This window comes from Canis lupus, chromosome X (genome assembly GCF_048164855.1).
Source record: "Canis lupus baileyi chromosome X, mCanLup2.hap1, whole genome shotgun sequence".
NCBI lineage: Eukaryota > Metazoa > Chordata > Mammalia > Carnivora > Canidae > Canis > Canis lupus.
The window spans coordinates 79,948,269-79,959,920 of NC_132876.1; the positions used below are offsets into that span (position 1 = coordinate 79,948,269).

At 52.7% G+C, this 11,652-nt stretch overlaps 1 protein-coding gene across 9 annotated transcripts in view; it reads left to right on the forward strand.

Annotated features, from left to right (window-relative positions):
- IQSEC2 (IQ motif and Sec7 domain ArfGEF 2) overlaps positions 1-11,157 on the forward strand; it is an 80,163-nt gene extending 69,006 nt beyond the window's left edge. For 5 of the 9 annotated variants that reach the window (XM_072816149.1, XM_072816150.1, XM_072816151.1 and 2 more), the window contains 7 exons: positions 1,329-1,468; positions 2,855-2,980; positions 5,210-5,309; positions 5,870-6,031; positions 7,573-7,746; positions 8,238-8,287; positions 8,885-11,157. In XM_072816149.1, the coding sequence (XP_072672250.1) occupies positions 1,329-1,468; positions 2,855-2,980; positions 5,210-5,309; positions 5,870-6,031; positions 7,573-7,746; positions 8,238-8,287; positions 8,885-9,850 (1,718 nt within the window). In that variant the 3' untranslated portion in view covers positions 9,851-11,157. Of the gene's footprint in view, positions 1-1,328; positions 1,469-2,854; positions 2,981-5,209; positions 5,310-5,869; positions 6,032-6,158; positions 6,299-6,479; positions 6,625-7,572; positions 7,747-8,237; positions 8,288-8,884 lie in introns of those variants that run through there. The other 4 variants (XR_012026320.1, XR_012026319.1, XR_012026321.1 and 1 more) reach the window with 4 other exon arrangements.
- Positions 11,158-11,652: the final 495 nt, after the last annotated feature.

The following is an 11,652-nucleotide window of genomic DNA, read 5'->3' on the forward strand; positions in this document are numbered from 1 at the left end:
GGATGTTCCCTTAGCACCTGTCCAAGGAGGAGATGTGGCATTTCCAAAGGAGAATACAGTTTCTCTAGCAGAAGATTTAGGGGGAAGAGTGAGTGGGTTTCACTCAGCAGACAGGAGTGGAGAAGGATGGTAGACTCGGGGGGAGGGAGTTAGATCAGAGGCCATCTGGAGCTGTCTTCCAGACTCCTGCTGTTAGTCATTTGTTCATTCACTCATTCTCCCCTTTCTTTCTCCCTCCCTCCTCCTCTGTATGTATATGTGTATGTGTGCATACATATGGTTACATGCATACACATGTGTGTGCATACATATATGTGTATATATACGTGTGTGCATGTATTATTGTATATGTGTATATGTATTTGGAGAGGAGGTACTTCCTCTCTATGTATATGTGTGCATATACATATATTTGTACATACATTTATATATATATATGTATTATGTATGTGTATATCTTTCCCCCTCCAATTATTAAATAAATAAACAAGCGAAATGAATACTTGCTCATGCCCAGAAATTTTGGAAATAGAGCAAATGAGAAAAAATTTGTTTAATTGTCCTGAATTCTGCTGCCTAGAGGCAGCCATGGTTGATATTTTGCTGTTTTCTAGTCTTTTTTCCCCCTCAGCATATGTAACTTTTTATACAGTTAAGATCACAGTTAAGCTGTGAATGTAATTTTTATCCTGCTCTTTCCACTTACTTTGCTCCAGGAATTTTCTCAGGCTTTTTTATAAACATCAAGTTTTTAATAGCTATAAATTATTAAGTGGATATATTCAGCTTTAGTTGACTATTCCTCTATTGTGAGGACTTAGGTTGTTTCAAAGTTTTCCTGTGGGTAAGTAGCACTTGCACATGTATCTCTGCACTGTTTCTGAGCAGTTCCTTAGGGTAGATTCCTAAAAGAAGAACCCCAGAATATTTAGGCTTTTGCCAGGTTGCCTTCCAAAACAGTTATGTTAATATATGTGCCCACTTCCCTGCCCTTTTACTAACACTGGCTATATCATCTAATGCTATTTTTGCCAGTTAGAAGGGAAAAAAAAGTACCTGATTATTTTAATCCCAGGTGCTCTGAGTTGCTTAGAAAAAATCCCCATGCTGGGAAAGAAAGCAACTGGGTATCCAGTTGTTTGCTGAACAATAGTCCTTGGTGAAGAGCAGCTCTTCTGGCCCAGTCCTAAGGGACTGAGGGGTGCCCACTGCCTCCAGTCCCAGCCATTGCTTGCCTGCAGGAGTCTGGGTGTGAGGTATTGTGGAGAACCACTACCACCCACTCCCCACATTTATACAATATGCCTCTGTGTTACTCCCCTACCCAGGGGTTGACAATGGTGAAGACATCCCCCGAGACCTCCTGGTGGGCATCTACCAGCGTATCCAGGGGCGTGAACTGAGGACCAATGATGACCATGTGTCCCAGGTGCAGGCCGTGGAGCGCATGATTGTGGGCAAAAAACCAGTAAGTGCCTTGGGAGGCTACAGAGGGGACAGGGTTTGGGTTGGCTTCTGCCAGAGTGGTAGGTAAGCCAGTAGCCCTCTCAGAGCCCCAGACTCCCCTCTCCTGCTGACTGGAGTGAGTGATAATGCGTTCTCAGGGGTCATGGTGCAGAGTGCAATGCTCTTAGGGGAATGCATCTAGCACATTGTTTTGTTTTTAAAGATTTTATTTTATTTACTCATGAGAGATACAGAGTGAGAGAGAGAGAGAGAGAGAGAGAGAGGCAGAGGGAGAAGCAGGCTCCACGCAGGGAGCCCGACGTGGGACTCCATCCCGGGTCTCCAGGATCAGGCCCTGGGTCGCAGGCAGCGCTAAACCGCTGCGCCACTGGGGCTGCCCGCATCTAGCACATTGTAAGACACATAATGGGTGCTGTGTAAATACTAGCATCCTTCCCACCTCTGGTTTTGCCTCTCCATCTCAGGTGAGGAGCCAAGCTCATAGTTAGCTGATAACCCAAATGAAGTACACGCTTTAGTCTTGTGGTCAACAGACATTTACAGATGCCTTTCCACAGAGCCCAGCAATGCACCAGGGAGTAGGGACATAGATATGAATCAGATAGAGTCTTGTCCTTGGGGGCACTCAGAGCCTGGGAGTGGGGGGTGTCAGACAGCGCAATACTTCTGCATCATAGTTAGTCTAAGGGGGCATAAAGGAGGGAAAGGTCACGGCACCTGGGTGGCTCAGTTGGTTGGGCATCTGCTTTCAGTTTGGGTCATGATCTCAGGGTCCTGGATCAAGCCCTGCATCAGGCTCCCTGCTGCACAGGGAGTCTGCTTCTCCCTCTCCCTCTGCCCCTTCGCCCCACTCATGTGCACGTTCTCTCTCAAATAGATAAATCAAATCTTAAAGAGGGAGAAGTCATTTTCAGTCCAGGGAAATCAGAAACAGCTTTTTGGAAGAGACAACACTAGAACTGGGGTTTGGAGGAAGAGTGGAATATGGAGCTGGGCAAGAAAGGCATTCCAGTGATGCCTGGATGACTCAGTGGCTGAGTGTCTGCCTTTGGCTCAAGGCGAGATCCTGGGGTCCTGGGATTGAGTCCCACATTGGGCTCCCCACAGGGAACCTGCTTTTCCCTCTGCCTCTCTCTCTCTCTCTCTTTCTCATGAATAAATAAATAATATTTAAAAAATAAAAAGGAAAGAAAAGAAAGGCATTCCAGACAGAGAAAGCTATTAGGACAAAGGCAAGCCTAGGCCTTTGTTGTTTAGACTCCTTGTGTCAGAGTGACAGTGATATGTATCAGAGGTAAACTTCCTCTTGAGGTTGAGTGATAAGGTGCCAGAGGCCTGAAGCTGGTATTCTAGCCTTGTTGACACCTATTTCTTCATGCCTGTCTAGGTCTTGTCTCTTCCTCACCGTCGACTGGTTTGCTGCTGTCAACTCTATGAGGTGCCAGATCCAAACCGCCCGCAGAGGCTAGGGTTGCATCAGCGGGAAGTCTTCCTCTTCAATGATCTCCTTGTGGTATGAGTGATCTCCTTGTGGTATGAGTGATCTCCTTGTGGTATGAGGATACCTTGTGGTATCCTATGTGGGGGTGGAGATGAAGGGGAGGTGGTAAGTTCAGACCCTGGGTCCAGTATGAACCATGCTAACATTGGCAGGTGGAGGCATGGTGGGTGAGGTGCTTTATCATGTGATCTGTGCAGTCCTGGATAAGGCACTGGATAAGGCCCTCTGCCCCTCTATTACCTTTTGCGTTCTTTTGGAGGTAGTGACAGTGGCATAAGGGGAGAAAATGTGAGGAGCAGGGGAGCTGACAGACCTACAGTCTGGGAAGTGGTAGGAAACGTCCCCATCCATCTCAGTACCCCAGAGTGCTGGCTGGAAGGAGGTGAACCTGTGACCCTGGGGTCACTCTGAAACCTTTGGGTGGTCAGGACACTTGAAGTGATTCTTAAAACCAAGCTCATCACCACTACATCTTTTAGAGCTGGGACTCTTAAGGACTCTGCCAGTAGGAAAAGAATTTCAGGGCCTCCTGTCCAACCTCTTACCCGGTGCAAGAACTAGTTTCCTGCATGGCCCCCTGCCTGCATGACTGCAGAGAGAAGGCTGCCTTCCTCTAAGGCAGCCAGTTTCCTGGTTAGACAGCTCTGATTGATAGAAACTGTCTCCCAATGAGTCTCCACTAACCATCTTCCCCGGGTCCTTGCAATCACAGAGAACAAGTGTTCTCCTGCTCTGAGACAGCTTCCCAGGGATTTGAGGACAGTGACCTGTCTCCCCCACCACCCACCTCTGTGGTCTTCTGTGCTTTAGAACAGGGTCTCTCAATTTCAACATTATTGACATTTGGGGCGGGATAACTCTTTGTTGTAGGGGCTATCCTATGCATCAGAGGACATTTAGCAGCATCCCTGGTCTCTACCTACTATATACCAGTAGCACTTCTTTCAACCAAAACTGTTTCCAGACATTGCTAGATATCCCCCCAGGGTTCAAAGTCGCCCCTGGTTGAGAATTGCCACTTTAGATGAAGCCCCTCTGATGCTTTTGCTAAGCCTTAATTTCCTCCTCTGTGAAGTGGGGCTAATCCCTCTCTCATGGGGTTGCCATGAGGATGGAGTTAAGAAGTTGGATGTGGAAGAACCTAACCCAGAGGAATGATTGGTCCACACAGCTGCTGAGTAAATGTCTCAGTACCTGTCACATACTGACACCTGTGTGTGTCCAGCCCCATACTAGGCACTGGGTTCCCAGAGATGAATGAGACTCAGTCCTTGTTCTCAGGACTAAAAAAAAAGGAAAGAAAAGAAAAAAAATGCTTTGCATAACCATGCACTGTAACCATCCTGAAATGAAATACTTTGCTTTTAAACACTACTTGTAGACTGTTTGAGATGTTCACAGCCTATGGTGGTTGAATCTAGAGTGCTCAAGTACGTGCTCAAGTACTTGGTAAAGACCTTGGGGTATTGAGAGAGGAAGACTCAAGACATCCATTCCTTGGCATTTACCATTGTTTTGCTGGGTTGGGGGTGGGGGGGTGGGGTGGGGGTGGGGTGGGGGGGTGGGGGCGTGGGGGGGGTGGGAAGGGTGAGCAAGAGACAGGAAAACGAGACTCCTCTTGGCACTTCTGGTCCAGCAGGGGGCAATCCACCCTCAGAGTGCTCACCTAAAGCCTCTTGGTGAAAGGCACTGAAGCAGCACTCTCAAGTTCCAAAAAGGGGAGGGGGGGCACCTAGGTGGCTCAGTCGGTGAAGGGTCTGCGTCTGGACTAGAGTCCAGGAATCAAGCCCCCCCATCAGGCTCATCAGGCTCATCAGGCTCCCGGCTTAGCAAGTAGTCTGCTTCTCCTTCTCCCTCTGCCCCTCCCTCCCATTCATTCTCTTTTTCAAATAAATAAATGAAATCGTTTTTAAAAAGTGGGGGGCAGGATGGGGGAGTCTGTGAGAGGTGTTAGGTAGAACAGACTTTCTGGAGAGAACAGCCTTCAGTTACCTCCTATAAAAATCGTAAATGCCTGTTATGCGTCATTACATCAGGAACTTGCGTTTTCTCCCCGTCTGCTCCTTAAGCTTCAGTTTTTCCCAATTTGTGGGTATGAGTGTTTGTGTGTTTGTGTGTGTGTGTGTGTGTGTGTGTGTTAGTGGCAGTGGGAGAGGAGGGCGGCTGTAAGAAATAGGTGTCATATGGAAATTCCTCACCCCAAACTCTGCCTTTTGTCTTTTTCCCGCCCCCCTGCCAAAGGTCACCAAAATTTTCCAGAAGAAGAAGATCTTGGTGACGTACAGCTTCCGTCAGTCCTTTCCTCTCGTGGAAATGCACATGCAGCTCTTCCAGAATTCATGTGAGTCCTTCCTTGGATCCCAGCATCCCCAAAGTCTATGCTATAGCCCCTGTACTCATCCTTCATCCATACCAATCTCCAGTTTTTGGAGTCCTTTACAACTGGACCAAGGTCTCCAAAGCACCTACTTGGTCCTAGGATGGCAGGGCAGGCCAGGGTGAGGTATAATTTGGGTCTGTGCCCTGGGGAGCTCGTGGTCTGGCAGAGAGCTGTGGTGTGTATGTTTTCCGGTGGGCCGAAGAGATGGTGATCACACTGTGCTTTGCAGGACTGAGCCAGTGGAGCTTTGTGGGGTGGCAGCACAAGCAATGTGAGTAGAGGCAGAGGTGTGAAGGAAGGGGTTCGAGAGAGCAGCTAGGGTTCACTTTGCCTTTATATCTGGAATAGAGGAAGTAATGGGGCCATAACTACCAGGAACTTGGGGGGGCTTGGGGGGGCAAAGGGGAGCCACTGAAGATGCTGGAGCAGGAGAGGAAGATGGAATTGAGAAAAATGCGTTCACATATGAGCCATTTTGCTTCCATCCTGACGAAGGTGCCCGACCTCCCGCTTCCCCGCAGATTACCAGTTTGGGATCAAGTTGCTGTCTGCAGTACCTGGCGGGGAGCGCAAAGTCCTCATCATCTTCAATGCCCCCAGCCTCCAGGACCGGCTGCGCTTCACTTCTGACTTGCGTGAGTCCATCGCTGAGGTTCAGGAGATGGAGAAATACCGCGTGGAGTGTGAGTATTGCAGCCACGCCTCTTTCCCCTTTCCCTGACACAGTATCCCACAGACACCAAGAATCCTGTCCTCTGAGAATCTCAGAGTTGAGGGTTAGCTTGTCCAACCTTCCTACCCTCATTCTAGGAGCCTTTCAGCCTCTGCTTGAATACCTTCAGTGACAAGGGGCTCATTACCTCTGAACTGCAGATTATTATTCCAAGCCCTAATTATGAATCAACTCCTTCTCTTGAAAGGCAGCAGGGAGAAGAATCAGGGTACCAGAGGTAGGACTCTAGTTTCAGATCCCAGGTATGCTACTTATTATTTAGATAAACGGGGACAAGTTGCCTGACTCCCCGAGCCCCAATTTCTTCATACATGACATTGGAAAAATGAAATCTCCTTCACAGAGTTGTGGAGATTCAGTGAGGTAAGGGAGACAGGGTGTCCTCTTCTCACATTCAGGTTTCTGAGCAGTGTCCTCATTGCCCATCCTTCTGGCCACCAGAAGCCACATCAAGTCACTTAAAGCATATATAATGGAAAGTGGTGATTACATCTCATTCCACTCAGTGCCCTCCAAGTTTTCTCTTCTCCAGGATAAGCAACAGTTAAGTAACATGGTGTTGAGGATAAAGGGGCAGGCAGACACAGAGAGAGAAACTAAGGCAGTGGACAGCTGCTCAGTGAGCTCATCATGGTTCCAGGGTCTACTCTTCTCCTCAGCAAAGCAGGGTCACACATTTCAGTTCCTTGAGACCAGATCCTTGAGACTCAGGGGATATTCAGAGAGGGGTGAGCATACCAAGATGAGGGGGAAGGCCGCAGACAGAAGTCTCCATGACCTCCTCCAGGAAATGAGGGTATAAAGAGGCTGGGGAGCTCAGGCTCTGGACTCAGGCAGACCTGCTTCCAGAGTATTGGCTCCCCGCCTTCCAGCCGTATGACCCTGGGCAAACTCTATGTATTCTTGGACTCTCAGTTTCTTTATCTGAAAACTGTGGATGGTGGTGCTTACCTCTGAACTGTTGTGAGATTGAGCAAGATCAAGTATGCATAGCACCCAGCATACTGCTGGCACATAACAGAGGATTGCATTCCTTTTGGTTTCCTGCTCCTGTCTTTCCAGGAGCCCTCTGCTCTGAGAACTGAGCAGACTTTGGAATGCTTGCCCTTTGCCATAATCTAGAAGATTCTTCCTACCCCTGGTGTGACCAACAGCTCTGAAGCTTTGTTTTGAAGGGTAGGGGTGGTTTGGGAGACTAGAATGAGAGTGGGCAGGGAAGCCAGGAACCAGAAGTTGCCAGAGGAAAGGGGGGGAATAGGAGGAACAGAGGGAAAACCCAGCTAGAGCTAGGGGAGATGGTGCAAAACAGGGCTGGGCACTATGGGGGGCTTCAGAGATGGAGCTGAAGTGGGAGGGAATGTGCTGAATGTCCAGGGGGCAAAGCAGGAGGCCTGGAGACAGAGCGGGAAGGTTCATGGAGGGCTGGGGGCAGTTGGGTGGCCTTTAACTCCTGTTCCTGACCCTCTCTCCCTGTCTCCCCGACTACCCCAGCGGAGCTAGAGAAGCAGAAAGGTATGATGCGGCCTAACGCCTCACAGCCTGGAGGGGCCAAGGACTCAGTCAATGGCACTCTGGCCCGCAGCAGCCTGGAGGACACATATGGGGCAGGCGATGGGCTCAAACGGGGCGCACTCAGCAGTTCCCTGCGAGACCTCTCTGACGCAGGCAAGTGTTTGGGGCCCCTGCCCTGGCCAAGGAGATGTGGGACCGGGTGTCCTCTCTGCCTCCTCTCACTGGCCTCCAGCCTTCCCTGCACCTGCCATACATGCACGCACCCTGCCTGCCTTCATCCAGAGCCCTGGGCGCTGCACCGCAGGGGGGCCTGGGAGCCAGGTCAGATCAGGTTGAGCCCAGAGTTTGGGCCAGGGAGTGTGAAGCGGGGCCACAGTCTTAGCTCCTCTCTCTTGCTGCTCCACCTCTCCTCTCCTCTTCTATCTCTCCAGCACCACCTTTCCTCCTCCATCTTTTCCTCCTCTCACTCCTCCTCCTCCTCCTCCATCTCTCCTCCTCCCTGCCTTCCCCTCTTCAATGGGGAAAAGGGAATAGGGGTGTCTATCTCCGGGAGGGGCCCAGGCCTGGTGCCCAGCTCTGGAGCCCAGCAGGGTGGGGAGAGGGGGTTGCTGCTCTGACGCTGGGCTCCTTGCTTATGGGTGCAGGGAAGCGGGGGCGGCGTAACAGCGTGGGATCGCTGGACAGCACCATCGAAGTAAGTGCCAGCTCCTGCCCCACATGTCCTCTGCATGAGCCCTGCCCTGCCATGGAGCCCCAGAGGAGGAGGGGACCTGTTGCTTCCCCCTCTTCCCTGACGGGAACCCTGAAGCTGCCTCTCCCGGCCACCCACTCTCTATCTGTCAACTCTGTCTGTCCTCACTCTGCCTGTCTCTCAGTCTTTTTTCCACTCTCCCTAGCCCCGCTCAATCCCAGGGCTGCTCCGAGTAGAGCTGTCCTTGGAGTTGAGCCATGAGAAGCTCTCACCTCCAAGTCCCTGCCCTTTGAGCCGGGGCAGGTCAATCTGTGTCTCTCTCTCGGGGCCTGACACTCTCCCTGCCTGCAAAATGGGGATGATGAAGAGGGATTACTTCTTCCTCTCCCAGTGGAGGCTCAGATGAGATAGTAGATGTGACAGCAGAGTTCTGCAAGCTGGGGAGCTCTGTGTACAAAGTATAGGACCACTATTGGTTTTCATGATGCCCTGGGGGTTCCTGTCTCCCCAGCTCCAGACCCCCAGGGGCCGGGTGGAGTTTAGGGTTGGGCATTTAGGAAGTCTAGACTGGCCTGACTTTCCCCCCCTCCCCGCTTCCAGGGGTCTGTTATTAGCAGTCCACGCCCTCACCAGAGGATGCCACCTCCGCCCCCACCCCCGCCGCCAGAGGAGTACAAGAGCCAGAGGCCCGTCTCCAACTCCTCATCCTTCCTGGGCTCCCTGTTTGGAAGCAAGCGGGGCAAGGGGCCCTTCCAGATGCCACCGCCGCCAACAGGCCAGGCTTCTGCCTCCTCTTCATCTGCTTCTTCCACCCACCACCACCACCACCACCACCACCACGGTCATAGCCATGGTGGCCTGGGAGTGCTACCTGATGGGCAGTCCAAGCTCCAGGCCCTGCATGCCCAATATTGCCAAGGACCAGGCCCTGCCCCACCACCCTACCTCCCACCCCAGCAACCTCCTCTCCCCCCACCTCCTCAGCAGCCCCCACCCCTGCCCCAGCTGGGCTCCATTCCACCACCTCCCGCCTCGGCCCCACCTGTGGGGCCACATCGCCACTTCCACGCCCACGGCCCAGTCCCAGGCCCCCAGCACTATACCTTGGGCCGGCCAGGCAGGGTGCCCAGACGGGGGGCTGGAGGACACCCTCAGTTTGCTCCACATGGCCGCCACCCCCTGCACCAGCCCACATCCCCATTGCCTCTGTACAGTCCTGCCCCCCAGCACCCTCCAGCCCACAAACAGGGCCCCAAGCACTTCATCTTCAGCCACCACCCACAGATGATGCCAGCAGCAGGGGCCACTGGGGGCCCTGGATCCCGGCCACCAGGAGGCTCCTATTCCCACCCTCACCACCCCCAGTCACCCTTGTCACCGCACTCACCCATCCCGCCCCACCCTTCCTACCCACCCCTGCCCCCACCCTCCCCCCACACCCCACACTCGCCCTTGCCACCCACCTCCCCCCATGGCCCACTGCACGCCTCTGGGCCCCCTGGCACGGCCAACCCACCCAGTGCAAACCCCAAGGCCAAGCCAAGCCGGATCAGCACCGTGGTCTGATGATGAATGGAGGGAGTGAGCTGGGGCCCAGGGAGGTCTGGGGATTCTACAAGAGATTCCCTGGTTTTTCCAAAATATATATACACATAGAGATGTCCTCCTCCCCACTTCCTCCCTGTCTCGGCACCCTTCCTCTAACCCCCAACAGTTGCCATGGGGTTTCCTTCCAGATTCAAGGATCTTTGCCACTTAAAGCCTGGACACAGGGCTCTCAAGCTCTGGGGAGTGGTGAGGACCTTTCGGAGATCCTTGACCTTTTTGTTTTTCCTCTCTCCACTCCCCCACCCACTCCCCACTCCCTGAGGTGGCCTCAGGCCTGAGAACCAATGTGAGCGACCTGTCAGCTCTAGCTGGTAGAGAAGGGCAGGTAGGTGTCAGGAGCAGTGAGGGTGAAGGCTTCCCCAGAGCACCTCTAGCCATGGGGGCCTAGGAGGGAGCTCTGTAGAGTTGTGGCCAAACCTTAGCTGGCTCAGCTCTCTCAGACCTCAGGGCCTGGCTAGATCCCTCCGTGTGTCTCTCCACCTGCTGGAGGAATGGGGCTATCAGTGCACTCAGTGGGTGGGCCCCCACTAACACTGGGGTGGGGGGGCCTCCCCCCACCCTCCGCAAGGGGCAACGCTTCCTCTCCAGAGCCAGCCTCTGTCCTCTCTCCAGTGGGCCCCAGCCTAGACCTCTTCAGCTTGATCAAAGTCCAGACAGGTTTTGGAGGGGGGTGCTCAGGTCTAGGATGAGAAGGGCACTGCCCTCCCTCACCCATGTTGCATGCCCCCCCATTCCCTTATACCTCCCCCGTCTACAACTGAAGACAATGCACTTTATAGATCTTGCCCACATACACCTCGCTGGGGCAGGGCACCCTGCATCAGCCCTGGGGAGAGAGGCTCCCAGAGGGCCACCATAAGCCCATGATGTTCCTTCCTGAGGCAGATTGAAGCCATCAGAGCAGGGGTTGGGAGCCAGGATGCCTGAGTCCTTCTGTCCATCAAAATGTCTGCTGCCTCTCCAGCCCCTTTACAGCCCTGTTTATTTATTATAAATATATTTTTTACAAACCCCAGCTCCTCTTCTTGCCCCGCATATCCAGCTCCTTTCTCAGCTCCTGCCTCCCTCTCCCCCCTCCACAGTGGGCTGCAGTACAGACAGACAGAGCCTGGCTGTATGAAGGTCCAAGGACCCAGGGGCTTGGGGTGGGGGAGGGCAGCAGCCGGAGGGGCTGTATGGAGAGGAGCTGGGGTTCAGGCATTGTCTTTTTTCCTCCTTGTATATAAGAATGTATATTTGATGCCTCATAAAAGACCTTGTGCTCACCTCCCGCCTCTGCCTCCTACTTATGCCCCTTCCCCCTGGGTGGAGCCCATGGAGAAAGAGGCCTTAGCCCAGAGAGGTAAGGAGCTAAGGGTAGCAGCTCAGGCAGCTGGGTGGGTGAAATGCCTTGGTTGGGTGGGAGGTGGGGAAGAGGGAGGTTTCCCTGTCTCAGCTCATTAGCTGCCCAGGTGACAGCAGCAAGGATGTGGGCTCTGGAGTTGATCCAGTTCAAATCCTGAAGCTTTCCCTTCTGAGGCATGCACACTTGGGAAGAGCACCCTCTCAGTCTCAGTCTTCTTACTTTAAAATCAAAGGTGATAAGCCGTTGCCACGTGGAGTTGGGATGATGACATGCAGGGACGGATGAATGTCAAGCCAAAAGCATGGAGTAGGTGCTCGGGAAGTTACTTCCCTGCTCTTCCTTTCACAGGTCGGAGACTTCCTTCTGCTCTTGTGCCATCTATGCTTACCCTTCCTGTGGCTGGCCTGGCTTTACC